The sequence below is a fragment of the Acartia tonsa genome, chromosome 11 (assembly GCF_053477335.1).
Source record: "Acartia tonsa isolate MP-2025a chromosome 11, ASM5347733v1, whole genome shotgun sequence".
NCBI lineage: Eukaryota > Metazoa > Arthropoda > Copepoda > Calanoida > Acartiidae > Acartia > Acartia tonsa.
This window is the reverse complement of record NC_137270.1, coordinates 34661447-34678369: the sequence shown is the minus strand read 5'-3', so window position 1 is coordinate 34678369 and position 16923 is coordinate 34661447. Positions and strand designations below refer to the sequence as shown.

The 16923-nt window shown below is 32.7% G+C and overlaps 2 protein-coding genes across 3 annotated transcripts in view; one reads left to right on the top strand and one right to left on the bottom strand.

Moving 5' to 3' along the window:
• Positions 1-16923, bottom strand: part of Ubc7 (ubiquitin conjugating enzyme 7) — a 461088-nt gene that overhangs the window by 95463 nt on the left and 348702 nt on the right. The gene's annotated exons all lie outside the window — the stretch shown is intronic.
• Positions 740-16520, top strand: LOC145331259 (pancreatic triacylglycerol lipase-like). The gene is made up of 14 exons (XM_080175876.1): positions 740-826; positions 1776-1889; positions 5014-5093; positions 7683-7783; positions 9851-9936; positions 10450-10509; positions 11002-11091; positions 11915-11946; positions 12567-12688; positions 13090-13176; positions 13807-13848; positions 14293-14348; positions 16109-16217; positions 16467-16520. The coding sequence occupies exons 1-14, from the start codon at positions 786-788 to the stop codon at positions 16518-16520; spliced, it is 1074 nt and encodes a 357-aa protein (XP_080032002.1). The 5' UTR covers positions 740-785.

Below are 16923 nucleotides of genomic sequence, written 5' to 3'. Positions count from 1 at the left end.
ACGAAAGTACATAAATAAACTGTTCTAATATTATGGAACGATCCTTATAGTCGTTTATTCGATCTTTTGAGGCACACACATAAAAAACTTACTAGCTTTTTTGAAGCAATCCATGTTAAGGTTGTAGAGTAGCTCCGCTACTAAAAAAGGAGAGGTTCCGTTTTATAGGCCGGAGAAATGATCAGAAATAAGGACAAATAATATATAATTAAAAGTGTTTCGCGGTAACCAAAACTTAGTAGTTGAAAAGTTTGGACACTGCTTAAATTTTTGGGAAAAGTATTTTTTTCAGTGTAGGCAGGGTAGGTTCTCATAGGTCCCGGGAAAGTTTATAACTATTTGGGGGAGGGTACCATCACCCTCCATAGAGAAATCGCCCCTAGAAAAAAAAATTATTCCCCACCCCAAAAAAAAATAAAATAAAAAATTTAACTAAAATAAAAAATGAGGGAGGGAGCAACCCCCCCCTAAAAAAAATTTTCACCCACCCAAATTTTTTTTTCTATTAAAATCTAAAATACGAAATTGGGTTATCAAATTCGACTCCCCCGTCCTCAAGTGCCTCTAGAGGCCTCTAGGGGCGTAGCCGCTAGTGAATAGAATAAAGTAACTATAAAAAAGAAAATGGATATCAAATGAGAAAAAAAATAGTTTAATATTTTTGTTCAGTAAGAAAATTGTCCCTTTCCTTGTTGGAAAGGAGGTTTTTTAACTGAAAGATAGTATTTGGTAACTTTATAGTTTGTAGTTTAGTTGTGATAATTAGTAATATATATATATAAACAATGTTATGTCTTTTAGATTATAATAATTCTTATCAAAATAGGTGAGTTTCTTTTCATTTTTATTTAAATCATTTGATAAAAGTACAAATTTTGGGAATAGTCCCTTTTGTGGTAACGCCCCTTAAGGGGCGATTCGTCGTATCTTATAAATGGCTTTTTATAGGTTATTTTAGGTTAGATTAGGTTATATTGGGTTAGGTGATTGCATCACAGGGTTAGGCAATTGGCCCCGCAGGGTTAGAGTCCTCCGCATGGGCTAGAAATAGGAGAAAAGCTACTGTGAAGAATACGAAGAATCGCCCCCTTAATGTGCGTTGCCACGAAAGAGACTATACCTCAAATTTTTATTTATGTATTTGTGGACCATTATCAATGAAAATAATCAAACTTAATTTATTTCTATACGGTTTTGACAGGGGAAAAATTGTCGTCAATTAGGATTGCTAACATGGACAACACTTATTGGCCAGTTTGTCCATATAGTATGTAGGGGAAGTGTGAGGTAAAGGGATAGGATTTGGGGAAAGTTATTTTAGCCAGCTACAAGTTTCATTTTATTATACTACATGATACTCTGTTGAAAAATCCAAATAATAATAAATCCATTGCTTTTTAAAATTATAATTTCTAACTTATACCAATACTAATTTAAATGTCGTCTTTCACAACAGAAAATAGTTTGGTTTTGCATAAAAAGTAATAATTTACATTAATCTATATATTAGTTCTTGGAAGTTGCACAAGATTTTCTTGTATTCTAATAAATTGATACACACAGCTGGCTTTAAAAATGAAAACCCCCATCAAAACCCTTTACCTATCCCAGCCCTTCCTACTTTATGAATTAACCAATAATTTTAGAAAAGCTTTGCTTTCAAAAATAAAGTTTTATCCTTAAAAATACTTTATATATTCCAATTGAAACATGATCTATTTCATACATATGTAAATTATACTACAGTCTTTAATGTATGATTGTTTTGATTTTAGGAAAAGGCTAAAATATTTGTTGATATTTTTGTTTGTGATATTTTTATCTTTATTTCTGGGACCTCATATCATCAGATTTATTGTGACGCTATTCAATGTTATGCTTGAATTTAGGTAAGTTCTTTAGATTTAGAAGCTACTCTATAATTTAATTGTTCGTTTATCCACTTCCGTCTATTAGATACAAGTGACAAAGCGGCCTTAGGCCGCCTTAGGGTCCGAGTTATTAGAAAAAAACAGAGGGACATTTCAAATTATAGAGTAGCTTCTCTACTAAAAAATATTTTAGCAGAAAATCTTACATGAACTTTATTTGTCTGTCTGGTACACAATCAGAATTATGATTTACTTTAAAATAAAAATAGAAAGCAAATTTGTCTGTGAGGATTTCGCTGACTAAAAAGCATCATATATTCAATTATCTTTGTCAGTCAGTCCGTCCATTATGCTAAAGTTTTAGTAATTAGATTTTATGGTTTTAGAGATGTATGTTTAAAGTATACTGTATATATTTCTATTGAAATCTAATGTTTTAACCACATTGTCTATCTTATTAGATTTTTATTAACTTCACAAAGTTTATGGATGTTATCATATGTTTCTTTGTACTCTAATTGAAATGTCTCTCTGTCAGTAAGAAACCGTAAAAGAGTAATTGTGAATTTCTCTTCAGTTATTAAAGATAAATGACTGGAATTAAAAAAAAACATCCCCATACTGATGAACATCCAGTATATAACTTACTTTGTCCGTCCGTTTGTTGGAAAGCTTTGATATGCATCTACTATCAAAGATTTTGTATAAATCTATTGAAAACCTTTCCATGTTTTTTAGCTTTACTAAAGACTTATAAATAATGTTATCCTTGTTAAGCTTTAAAATTTTAAAAAAGTAACAGGATATACATTCTACATGTGTCTGTGTGTACTAAGGGATCTCACTGACCACTGAAACGATATGGTTCTCCTTTACATTGTAGCTTCTCATAGGAACTGGTAAGGTTAATAACTATTTTGGGGGAGAGTACCACAACCGCCCTAGGAGAAATCACCCCTAGAAAATAATAAACCCCTCTCAAAATTTTTTTTTTACTTTTTCTTTAAAAAACTGTACTTGAAAGAGGTGGTTTGACTCCTCCCTAACCCAAGGGTCCCAGGATGCCTCTAGGGGCATAGCCGCTGCTAGTTTATCTATAATACAAAGTCTATAATACAAAGTAGAACGATGTCTGTCTGTTTGTAGCAAAGGATCTTGCTAACCGCTGAACCGATCGGGTTCTCCTTTACAGGGTATCTTCTCATAGGTCCCGGGAAGGTTTATATCTATTTTCTTGGGGGGTGGGACACCCCCAACTCCCCAAAAAAATGTAAAAACTAAAATCAAAATAGTGGGGTCAACTACCCCCCCCCCCAAAAAAAAATACGAAAATTTGGTTTGATTAAACCTCTTGGGGCGAAGCCGGTAGTTTATAAAATATGGAAGTGTATTTTCAATGCTTGATATGTACTCGATATGGGAAAGCACCCTAAACATCACTTGCTTAATTATTATTAAATATATTTTTTACACGAAGCACCTCTATAATTAGAAATGTCCGTCTGAGGGTAAAACATAATTCTTCATCTGCTATTAAAGATAGACGGCTTTAATTATAAATTAAAAATGTATTTTTCCACTTTATATGCCGTCGGTCTGTCAGTATAGCTTTTAGTATTTCCAGGGAAGACTTTATTATCTTATCTTATCTTCTATTCAAGTTTTGTATGATTTACAACATACAACAATAAATAACTAATAAAAATATTTTTATTTGTAAATACATTGTCAATTTGATTTCAATGTCTCATTCTTAATATCTAATCTACTTAACTGATTGGGTTCTCTATTTTATATAAACTTAACATCGGTCCCGTGAGGGTTTTAGGCTATTTAATTTTTAGATTTAAGTCTTGGGATGGGTTTAAGCTTTTTTTTCTAGTCCGTAGATAATAAAGGGGCAAACGCTAATAATATATAAAGTTTTTTTGTCTGAAGGTTAAAATCTCAATAACTACTAAAGCAATTTGGTTCTCAGTTTTAGGTAAGCTTCAAATAGGTCCCATGGGGGCATTAGGTTATTTCATTTTTAGATGGTTTTAAGCTATTTTTTCTAGCCTGTTTCTGCCCCTTTAATTACAGAGCCCCTGGATGCTAGGTACGCATTCGCTAGGTATGCATTCTTTTATTCAGAATTAGAAATATGGATTTTGTTAAAATTTCCCTGACAATTCTATGCCTGTTTTTCTTTGGGGGGGGGGAGGGGGCGGGCCCGGGGGGTTCACTCGTGTATATTCACAGGGGAAATATTAGAAAATAAATATAAATATATTAACTTGCACATAAAGATTACTTCAAGTTCAACTACTTACGTTAGATTTTCTGTCTGGCTGATTTCAGTTATTTATTTTATAATAAAAGCCTTTGATACTATGAACGTAATAACATTCTGCCTTAGCGTTTTCTTTTTTTTAAAACCTCTCTCTCACACTTGCTTTTTCTTCCATTTTTCTTTTGATTTCTTTATTTGATCTTCAGATACGTATTTATAATAATGCTTTTTCATTCTTTCAAAAATGAAATTTAAATTAGGGAATTTATTTTCCAATATATATTTTTTATATAACCGTCACGAAAGGGTTAAAATGTTTTTAATTTTTGTTTGTAAATCTGAACACATTAAAAGTGGCGCCAGAATCAATTTGTTTTAAAACTAAGTTTTCTTAAATTTACTATATTATGAATTTAAATTTTCTGTTTTAAGAATAGTAATTAAATACTTCAACATTATGTAAATAGCAACATGAAAAAAAAAAAATGAATTTATTCTTAATAAAGTAAAATATTGGGTCTTATCGTTCTGGGCAATGAGAGTTTATTATGGATTATTGGAGCACTATGAGTTTTAAACATTTATCCCTTGGAAGACTTGAGCTCATATATAGACATTTATTTCCTATATAGATCTGTCATGGATCTTGATGCAATAAAGCAGGCTGTTTTGTAAATGTTAAAAATTGGAAGATTTCATTAAATAAAAGTAATCGCAAATATACTTAGTAAATAAATAGTTTACTTGATTTTTAAAGCTAAGTGTTTCTATAATTATCGTCTATCTGTCAAATTTAATAACGGTTATTTGTCTTAACTGACATATTTTCGACACGTAGTTGTAAGTGAAAATTTAACTAATTTTCTTTAGGTTTGTAGTAGATAATTATCATGTATACAGAATATTTTTATGGACAGAAAGCTATGCAGAACCTCAAATATTCTATTTAGGTAATTTTATCAATCTGCTAAATGAGATAGGTTTCTAAAATTCAATGAGTCCTTTGATTAATAAGAGCGATTTATAAAAGGAGGGAGGAGTTATTGGAGAGTTAATCATACTTGTATCCAAAGCTATATAAACTTGTCCATTCATTCTATGGCTTAAAAACTTTTATTACTTTTTTATGCAATCTTGGTGGGCTTGTTTTAACTAGCAGTATAAAAACAGATGGTTTTTATTTGGTTTATCATCATTGGGGATGTAAATATATAAGTAAATGTTTTCTCACTTAAAATCCCAAACATTGAAATGTTCGTCCTTATTTCATGTCATGAGAGAACATGAAAAATAGAACATTGAAATTTTTAGTGAAGATTCCCTTGAAGAATGAGTACTAAAATAAATTATAAAGAGTAAATATGATAATTTTGTAGTCAGTATTTTTAGGACTTGTTTATAGAGATGTTTTGCTTTTACTTTGTTGTAATAGAAATCAGTATTAAACAAGGATGACAACATCCATAAGTAGCGAAGCACAAAATTTCGTGGATGGGAATGACCGTCATGGTTGTTTTCTTTAAACAACGGGAAATTTAATTTTGATATCTAAAACAGAAAAAATTTTGAAAATCGGATCATAAACACCAAAGATATGGGGAAAAATGTAAAAAATTTGAAAATAGCCAAAACACTGCAAAAAGGCAGTCTGACCATTATTGTTGTTTTCTTCAAACGACGGAAAATTTAATTTTAACATCTTTAACTGAAAAAAATTTGAAAATTGGACTAAAAACACCAAAGATATGGGGGAAAATGTAAAAAAAATATAAAATAGCCAAAAACCTGCAAAAAAGGCAGTCTGACCTTCATAGTTGTTTTCTTCAAACGACGGGAAATTTGATTTTGATTTCTATAACTGAAAAAATTTTGAAAATCGGTTCATAAACACCAAAGATATGGTGGAAAATGTAAAAATAGCTAAAAACCTGCAAAAAGGCAGTCTGACCGTTATTGTTGTTTTCTCCAAACGACGGAAAATTTAATTTTGATATCTTTAACTGAAAGAATTTTGAAAATCGGACCATAAACACCAAAGATATGGGGGAAAATGTGGAAAATCTAAAAATAGCCTAAAACCTGCTAAAAAACCGTCCGACCGCCAGTGATGTTTTATAGTTAATTGTGCTCCTTAATGATGGAAATGTTGTCAAAAAATTTCAGAATTCTATCTTTTATAGGAGCTGAGTAAATCCCATTTCCCCCATAGCGTAACGGACTGACGAACTGACTGACGGACTGACTGACGGACGGACGGACGGACAAAGTGAATTATAGAGTAGCTTCGCTACTAAAAAATATGATAATTAGAATAATTACATCACATGAAAAATTGATGTAAAAAAGTTATTGTCATAGAGAGAGAGATTGAGAGACAGGAAGAGAAAAAGAATCGTGCAATGTCCTACCATTTCATCCTTGTACTTATTTAATCTTTTTAGTAGCGAAGCTACTCTATAATTCACTTTGTCCGTCCGTCAGTCAGTCCGTCAGTCAGTCCGTCAGTCCGTAACGCTATGGGGGAAATGGGATTTACTCAGCTCCTATAAAAGATAGAATTCTGAAATTTTTTGACAACATTCCCATCATTAAGGAGCACAATTGACTATAAAACATCATTGGCGGTCAGACCGATTTTTAGCAGGTTTTAGGCTATTTTTATATTTTTCACATTTTTCTCCATATCTTCAGTGTTTATGGTCCGATTTTCAAAATTTTTTCAGTTACAGACATCAAAATTAAATTTCCTGTCGTTTAAAGAAACAACCATGAAGGCCAGACTGCCATTTTAGCAGGTTTTAGGCTATTTTTATATTTTCACATTTTCCTCCATATCTTCAGTGTTTATGGTCCGATTTTCAAAATTTTTTCAGTTATAGATATCAAAATTTAATTCCCGTCTTTTAAAGAAAACAACCATGACGCCCAGACTGCCTTTAAGCAGGTTTTAGGCTGTTTTTTTATATTCTTAACATTTTTCTCCATATCTTCAGTGTTTATAGTCCGATTTTCAAATTTTTTTCAGTTATAGATATCAAAATTAAATTTCCCGTCTTTTAAAGAAAATAACCATATTTTTATATATTTAACACTTTTCTCCATATCTTCAGTGTATATGGTCTGATTTTCTAAATTTTTTAAGTTAAGGATTTAAAAATTAATTTTTTTGTCGTTTTAAGAAACAACCATGGCGGCCAGACTGCCTTTTATCAGGTTTTTGGCTATTTTATATGTTTTACATATTTCCCCATATCTTTGTTTATTTTGATCCAATTTTCAAACTTTTTTGGGATATCAGTATCAAAATGATTTTTCTTATTGTTATGAACATCTTTAACATAATTTACTTTGACCATCGTCATCATACAAAATATAACAAGGTTTCATGTTTATTTTATCCAATAAATCTATTCTTGATTTTAGTAAAAACCTTTTAAATCTACTTGTACGTATTCCCATCTACGATTTTTTTGTGCTTCGCTACTTATGGATGTTGTCATCCTTGTTCAATTTATCATTCATATTATTTTTTTATCTAGACGATCTAGAGGGTTTCAAGAACTCAAGTTTTAACCCCGAAGTTCCAATAAAAGTTATGTTCCACGGGTTCTCAGATGAACCAACCACTGCTTGGGTTTCTGTAAGTGTTATTGGAGCGCAGCTATTCTATTTTTAGGCTGTTTCCGTACGTCTGTTTGTCTATCAAATAGGGTGACTTTAAATGTATAAAAATTGTATGAAATATTTGTCAGTTAACTTCCACCCCTTTAAGACATTTAAGACAATACACAAATCAAATTCTAAGTAACAGTAGCAAATCAACTTTATCATTCACATTGTAGGTCCGTCAGTATGTCAGTCCAAAACAGTATAAGTATTCTTCAACTTTTATTAATTCTCTTTTTTTTATGACGATGCCTCATATCTAATTTACAATTTACTTGGTCCGGTGGTCTTTCGGTTATGCTTCTCTTTTTTATGTCTACTAAATATCTGCTCTATGTTGTCACCTTACATGGTTAGCGCCTAATAAAAATGACGTCATACAATACAAATGACCAATGATAGGCCAGTAAAAATTGTAATTGACCAATGGTTAAATGCATACTGGCCTATCAATGTTCATTTGTATTGTATGACGTAATTTTTTATTAGGCATTATAAGCCGCTTCATTGCTGTTCAATATATAAATTTGTAATGAAATATGTTGACTATTATGTAGCTGAAATATTAACAGCATATTATGACTATTATTGTAATTTTAGTTGTTACAAGATTCCTACCTGTACAAAACTTCTGGCAAATTTAATATAATCTCAATTTTAGTTGTTACGAGATTCCTACCTGTACAAAACTTCTGGCAAATTTAATATAATCTCAATTTTAGTTGTTACGAGATTCCTACCTGTACAAAACTCCTGGAAAATATAATATAATCTCAATTTTAGTTGTTACGAGATTCCTACCTGTACAAAACTCCTGGAAAATATAATATAATCTCAATTTTAGTTGTTACGAGATTCCTACCTGTACAAAACTCCTGGAAAATATAATATAATCTCAATTTTAGTTGTTACGAGATTCCTACCTGTACAAAACTCCTGGAAAATATAATATAATCTCAATTTTAGTTGTTACGAGATTCCTACCTGTACAAAACTCCTGGAAAATATAATATAATCTCAATTATAGTTGTTACGAGATTCCTACCTGTACAAAACTCCTGGAAAATATAATATAATCTCAATTTTAGTTGTTACGAGATTCCTACCTGTACAAAACTCCTGGAAAATATAATATAATCTCAATTATAGTTGTTTCGAGATTCCTACCTGTACAAAACTCCTGGAAAATATAATATAATCTCAATTTTAGTTGTTACGAGATTCCTACCTGTACAAAACTCCTGGAAAATATAATATAATCTCAATTTTAGTTGTTACGAGATTCCTACCTGTACAAAACTCCTGGAAAATATAATATAATCTCAATTATAGTTGTTACGAGATTCCTACCTGTACAAAACTCCTGGAAAATATAATATAATCTCAATTTTAGTTGTTACGAGATTCCTACCTGTACAAAACTCCTGGAAAATATAATATAATCTCAATTATAGTTGTTTCGAGATTCCTACCTGTACAAAACTCCTGGAAAATATAATATAATCTCAATTTTAGTTGTTACGAGATTCCTACCTGTACAAAACTCCTGGAAAATATAATATAATCTCAATTTTAGTTGTTACGAGATTCCTACCTGTACAAAACTCCTGGAAAATATAATATAATCTCAATTTTAGTTGTTACGAGATTCCTACCTGTACAAAACTCCTGGAAAATATAATATAATCTCAATTTTAGTTGTTACGAGATTCCTACCTGTACAAAACTCCTGGAAAATCCTAATATATAAAGTAGTAAGCTATTTTTTCTGTAGCGAAGGATCTTGCTAACCGCTCAACCGATTGGGTTCTTCAATTTGAAGAAGCTTTATTAACGTCTGTGTTTGGTTTTAGGCTTTTTTTGGTTAAATTCTTGAGATGGTTTTGGGCTATTTTTCTCCCCTTTCTTTAACCCTGCTAATACAAAGCCCCTAGACGCTAGGGGCGCATCGGCTAGTATATAATATAGTCTCAATTTTAGTTGTTACGAGATTCATACCTGTACAAAACTCCTGGCAAATATAATATAATCTCAATTTTAGTTGTTACGAGATTCCTACCTGTACAAAACTCCTGGAAAATATAATATAATCTCAGTTGACTGGCAGTCTTCGGCTGAGTCACCCTGGTAAGCAAGTATTTGTTTCAAAAGCAGTATAGTTATTGCCTTTTTTGGGATGGGGACTATTTTTCTTTTAAGGTTGAAGGTACCTTTACCAAAAATAGTTTTTAACTATCTGAGGACTTATGAGAAGCTTCACTGCAATGTAAAGGAGAACTATGATCAGAGCTTGGCAAGCTCTTTCGCTAAATACAGACAGACAGTAAAATAAATAGAGAAATATTCTGTTATTTTAATAATAAAATAACTTGATGCGTGTCTGTCTGTGTGTACTGGAGGATCTTGGTATCCGCTTAACCCATTTGGTTCTCCTTTACATTGTAGCTTTAACAAATAAGATTTAGAGTACCTCCAACTTCCAAAGAGAAATAGCACCTAACCTTTTTTTTCTTAAAATAAAAATAAGTGGCCTCTAGGACCATAGCCGCTAGTAAGGATATAAAACAATCCTTCACCTTCCAATCAAACATGTATCTAACAACTATAAGCAAAAGCAGACTGACTAAGGGCATTTTTTAGGTATAATCGAGCATCGAAAAATGCAAAACACGCTGGAAATCAAACTGCAAGATGGTTCAAGTAAGTATAATTTTTTTCTTCTAAAGATTTAAGTTGCTATAGGCTCAGTGTTTAGCCTCTAGTGGCTGAACCTAATAGGAAGGAGGGGGAAAGGAGTTGTTGTCTCTACATTTTTGTTTTTAAGATCTTACCAGACGCACATTACTACATCCAGCTACTTTAATGTATGGAAAATACAATAAACAAACATATATTTGTTTTCTTACGTGTTTTCCCTAAAAGTGATAAAAAACCCTGCCCTTTTAAAAATAAATTGGAAATAAGTAAAAAGGGGGTAGTTTTCTCCCTCTCATTTTCACTTTATTTTAAAAATAAGAGGGGGGGGGGGGTCAGTTCTTGACAGGCACATTGTGGGGAAGCACCTTTTAGTTGTATGTGTTACACAAAGATGAATATGAAGATGGGAAATTTCTTAATTGAATCACCAACAACAGACCGACCGACTAGAAGATTTAGGGAACCTTGTAAACTTCTAACAATTTTTAAATATAGGTCTGTGGTAGATATGTATGGCATTAATTGGGATAATGTTCATGTTATTGGTGCTAGTCTGGGGGCTCATGCTGCTGGCTATTTTGGAAGGTAAATAGTTAGATAGATATATAGAAAGCTAGACAGGTAGATATATAGAAAGATAATTAAGTTAATGGAACTGTTAGGATAATGTTTATGTTATTTGTGCTAGTCTGGGGGCTCATGCCGCTGGCTATTTTTGGAAGGTAAATTTAGCTAGATAGATATTTAGAAAGATAGACAGGTAGATAGAAAGAAAGATGATTAAGTTTATAGATGTTAGAATAATATTTCACTTATTGGTGTCAGTTTTAATGCTGACTATCTGTCAGCTGAATAGTCAAAATTGCTTAGATGTATTATATGGTTAGGCCGGATATCCAGCTGATTTCTAATGCCGGATATCCGGAACTCGGCAAAAAATCGGATATCCAGCCCAACCATGTTATATATGTATGCAATTTTGACTATGAAAGATTACTTGCTACACCTTCATATGTTATAATTGAGACTGCCCCCATTTTTTGGGTAAATTTCAGGTTTATACCGACAAACTAGAATTGAAATTTTGTAAAAAAAATTTTTTAATTTGTGTTGTCGCAATTTTTGCATTACGGAAAAAATATTTTGCATGGGTCATTTTTTGTGTGCATAAATTACCACTTTTAGCTGGGGGCCAAAATTTTAACAAAATTTTTCCAAGGCGGGAAGATGTAATATAGATGGATGAGTAGATATATAGAAAATATCTTATTCTTTAGAACAATTGACTAAAATAAATTCACCCTTTAGATTTGAAGGCTGGTTTCAATAAATTTTAATAATGACTTTCTAGAAACAGATTTGAATATATACAGCAAGAGTATTTGATTACTGACTTAAAATATTTTAGATTTACAGATGGAAAATGTGGCAGAGTAACAGGTAAATAATAGCGCGCTATTTACTTCACGTATTATAGACAGCGTTTCGCGGATATAACAATGAACAATTAAAAGATAAAAACCTGTTTTGTTGGCTCTAAGATGCAGAAATCACCTGCAAAACTGGTTTTAATATTATGATTTTTATTCTAATATTTATAGAAAACTGGATATAATACGATACGATTCATGATGTGTCAGAATGGCTTAGAAACGGTTTTAATCCGGCGGAAATTAATCGGTTTCGATGCCATAATTAATAACTTGATTTGATTATTTAATTTACACCTTAATACAAAGACGTCACTAAAAATTTAATTAATTCCTAATCGTGTTTACTGTTTAGGTTAGTATCAAAGAAATCAAAATACTAGGGAGGAAGGGAATATTAGTCCCCAAATTTTAATAATAACGTTTTCTTATTGGTTTGCATAACAACTTTTGGAACTTTTATTGAATTTTGTAAGTGGAATGTCAATACGTTTCAACCACTTATTGTAATCTACAGTAGAGGATATTTTGTAAGTAATCATTGGGGATACACATCAATTTATCGTCCATTGTCTTATCCATTAAGATGCCTGAAAGAATATTATCAAAAACTAACTTATTTCTTTTCAGGTTTGGACCCCTCTGGTCCGCTGTTCCACGATGGACCTGCAGATAGACTTGATCCAAGTGATGGACAGTTTGTTGATGTTATTCACACAGCGGGTAGATGGGTGGGCAATGATGATATACAGGTAGATAGATCGATGGACAGATAGACAGATCGATACAATACCTTGATCCAAACGGTGAACAGTTTTTTTTTGTACAAGCTAGCAGCTACGTCACTAGAAGCACTTGTAGTGATGGCCATGGGGGAGCAAATGAAGTCCATCTCCTCCCTATTTTCAATTTGAGCTTTTAAAAGAAAAAGGAAAGCTAAATTTTTTTTTGTTTGGGGGGGGGATAGCATTTTTCTAGTGGTGACTTCTCTTGGGGCGGAAGTTGTACCCTTGCTGGAAGTTGTAAACCTTCCCAGGACTCATGAAAAGTTAAATTGTAAAGAAGAACCATATAGGTGCAGTGGTTAGCGATATCCTTCGTTACACACAGATACACATCCTCTTACTTTTATATAACTATTTTTAATTTTCAGGGCCATGTTGATTTTTTCCCAAATGGTGGTCGAGCCTCCCAACCTGACTGTGTTGAAACTGCTGCCCTATACTGTAGTCACTTTATGGTAAGTGGTTTTTTACATCAATTCATATAATTTTTTATTAGCTAAGCTGCTCTGTAATTCGAAATGTCCATCAGTCGGTCCTTTTTTTAAAGAAATGGTTTGGGAATATTAAATTTCTGGTTATTAATAACAATAAACAAATGAACTTATAGGTTGAAGATTCTCGGTACTATTGACCATCCAGTATATGATACACTCAGACTGTCTTTCTGTCGGTCATGCTACAAAAGACATATATGCATTATTACGGATAAAGGTTTCGAAATTTTCATTTTATTTATCATCTTTCTTTATTTCTTTTCACACTAATAAATTCATCACTTTTATGATCACTAAACGTCTAGTCAATTATGTGTTTTACTAATTTTGGATGTTGTCATCCTTTTTTTTTTATAAACCAATGAAGATAAATCAAAACAAAATTGCGATTATAATATATTCTTTATTCTTTTTATTGAGTTATGTTTAATTTGTGATTTCATTAACCCTTTTTAACCTCCCCCATTGTGTTTGTACATTATGTACTTAAAAAGGTCATGGCTGACGCATAAAATTGATATAACTTTTTTTAATGTAGTACAATAACAGCATATATGTTGAAAATGATTACCTATAAATATGCTATTTCAGGCTTGGAGATTATTTGGAGAATCGATCTTGTCACCCTCTAAGGAATCATCTTTTTGCTTTTTAACATAAAATGAAGTCACCGGACGATAATCCTTATAAAAATGCAGCAGAATCTGTGGCTGTAAGTTTGTCTGTACCGAAGGATCTCGCTAACTAATAAACAGATATGGGCCTCCTTTACAAAGTAGCTTTTCATAGGCCTTGAGAAGGTTAATAACTATTCCGAGAGAGGGCAACACCACACCCCAAAGAGATATCGCCCCTAATTTTTTAAACTAAGAATTAAATCGACCCCCCCCCCCCCCACCCTTTAATGTCCCTAGGGGCCTCTTTGTGCGTAGCCGCTATTTCAAACTAAAGAAGAAGTCTTAAAATTCAACAAGTGCGTGTTTTAGATTTAAAACTTTTAAGCTTGTTAATATGTTTGTCTATATGCTTCGCTGCTTACAAAAATTGTGTCCTGTTTAAAAAGATGATTTTGATTAGTTTTTGGCTGTAAAATGTTCTTCCTACTCTGACTATATGGCGGGCAGATGTTGTAGGTATAGTTTTATACATATGAGTGAAGAGGGTGGATGTTGGGGGGGGGGGGGGGAGAGGTCATAACTATACATATGAGTGAAGAGGGTGGATGTTGGGGGGGGGGGGGAGAGGTCATAACACCCTCCTTAAAATCAAAAATGATAATTAAAATTTCCCCTTTTTTCACCCCATCAACAGTTAGGGAGTTGAATCCATTTTTATAGAAGCAGAAATATAATCTGTGATTATGGTTTGGACCCTCTAAAACTGTAATCTACCCTTCCACTTTCCCCTCTCTTGGTGAAGATATCTTCAACGCCGATACGATTTTTGAAATATAAGATTCCACTTTTGTCTCTCTTGTTAAAGATATCTTCACCAAGAGAGGCAAAAGTGGAATCTTAAATTTCAAAAATCATATCGGCGTTGAAGATATCTTCACCAAGAGAGGGGAAAGTGGAATCTTACATTTCAAAAATCGTATCGGCGTTGAAGATATCTTCACCAAGAGAGGGGAAAGTAGAATCTTACATTTTAAAAATCGTATCGGCGTTGAAGATATCTTCACCAAGAGAGGGGAAAGTGGAAGGGTAGATTACAGTTTTAGAGGGTCCAAACCATAATCATAGATTATATTTCTGCTTCTATAAAAATGGATTCAACTCCCTAACTGATCAAGGTTTACACCCTCTGACATGACACAGATTTGACACAGATTTGTTTCATGGATTTAAAGAGATAAGACAATGGCCGATATATTGATGTACATCTCCAATCAAAAGTGTAAAAACAGCTCCTTGACCCACTTCTCTTGATTTGTTTACTTTATACCAATAGTTCAATCGGATCTAGTTTATATATTGTTGTGTTCGTCTGACTTTAGCTCCATGCTTTAAAAGATATAAACCTTATTTAAAAGGTTTCTTGATCGTTTTGAGTTTTTAAAATTATTTTTTTTTCTCTATGTTATGAAAACTGAACATTTGTTGCTCTAAAACTCAACTTGTCCGTTTGCTCATTCCATAAAGCTCTTTATAGTGACTATAAAAAATGACGTCATACAATACAATTGACCAATGCTATGCCAATACACAGACTAAGTCACCAATGGCAGGCCAATATACATTTTAATTGACCAATGGTAGGCCAGTAGGATCTTGGACAAAGTAGCTTCGGACAAAGTAGCTTCAGACAAAGTAGCTTCGGACAAAGTAGCTTCAAGACAAAGTAGCCTCCTAAGAAAAGTAGCCTCCACTGTTAATAAAGGTCATGACCACAGCGCTCGGTCCCCTGGCCTGCCTAGCCGCGGGTGCTCGGCCCCCTAGCCTATAACCTAACCTAACCAAAAAATTGTCAAAACATTATTAAAACTTGTAAAAACAATATTAAAAATTGTAAAAATCTATCAACCACTTTTTGCAAAATCCACGAAATTCTAAACCACCTATTTATTATCAGTTGATGATATTTTTCTTAAATAAATGTTCTGAGGCTAACATAGGTTAGGTTAGGTTAGGTTATAGGCTAGGGGGCCGAGCGCCCGCGGCTAGGCAGGCCAGGGGGCTGAGCGCTGCGGCCATATTGGAGACTATTTTTCTTGGGAAGCTACTTTTCTCAAGTGAATGTCCTGAAGCTACTTTGTCCTAAAGCTACTTTGTCCGAAGTTACTTTGTCTAAAGCTACTTTGTTCAAGATCCGGCCAGTATGACATCATTTTTCATATGCACTTAATGGACTTTATTACTTATGGATGTTGTCATCTTATTTTTCTATGTTAAAGGTTGAATGAAAAAGCCTACAGAATGGGAGACGATGTGGATACAAGTCTAAGGGGAACCTTTTATCTTTCTACTTCAGGAATATCTCTTTTTAATGGATGTAGAATATGCGTGAAAATTATTACAGGGGAAAATTGTCGTCAATTTAGGTTGCTATTTCCCCTATCATTTAATGGTCAGTTCGTTTATGCAGTAGGTAGGGATCAATAATCAATTTAATTTCTATGTTTAAAAAGAGATATATGTACTGCTAGGAGGTTACCCATATTATCTACCACCAGAAAAATCTACCAACTGTAAATCTATAGATCTAGAATTTCAAGACAAATTTTAATAATTGTATAAGTGATTTTTATACAGTTACAATTAGAACAACTCGAGAAACAATGGTTTCAGCGTGGATGGAAATCATAAAAATGATATTGTTTTAAAAATGGCACCTTTAAGGGCTTCAGGCAATTAAATATTTTGATATACTGAAGGTTTTTATCCTTGTTTTTTTGTTTCTTAATTTTCAAACAATTAGATATCCCAATTCATTTTTCATAATCAGATAAAATAATTGGGAATAGTCCCTTTCGTGACATCGCATCTTAAGAACGATTTGTCTTTTTTTTAAATGGCTTTTTACAGGTTATTTTAGGTTAGGTTAGGTGATTGCCCCACGGGGTTAGAGCCCCCCGCAAGGGCTAGAAATAGGAGACAACTTACTGTGAAAAATACGAAGAATCGCCCCTTAAGGTGCGATGCCACGAAAGGGACTATACCCAAATATTCTTTTAGTGTTTGTCAAATTTTCAACGTTTCAGAATTTATT

Bases quoted from the DNA above. Each gene is read 5' to 3' on its own strand.
- LOC145331259 (XM_080175876.1), top strand. From the start codon at position 786: ATGTTATGTCTTTTAGATTATAATAATTCTTATCAAAATAG. The intron at 827-1,775 runs GTGAGTTTCTTT...TTTTGATTTTAG, and splicing joins AATAATTCTTATCAAAATAG to GAAAAGGCTAAAATATTTGT. The intron at 16,218-16,466 runs GTGAAAATTATT...ATTTTTATACAG, and splicing joins TTAATGGATGTAGAATATGC to TTACAATTAGAACAACTCGA.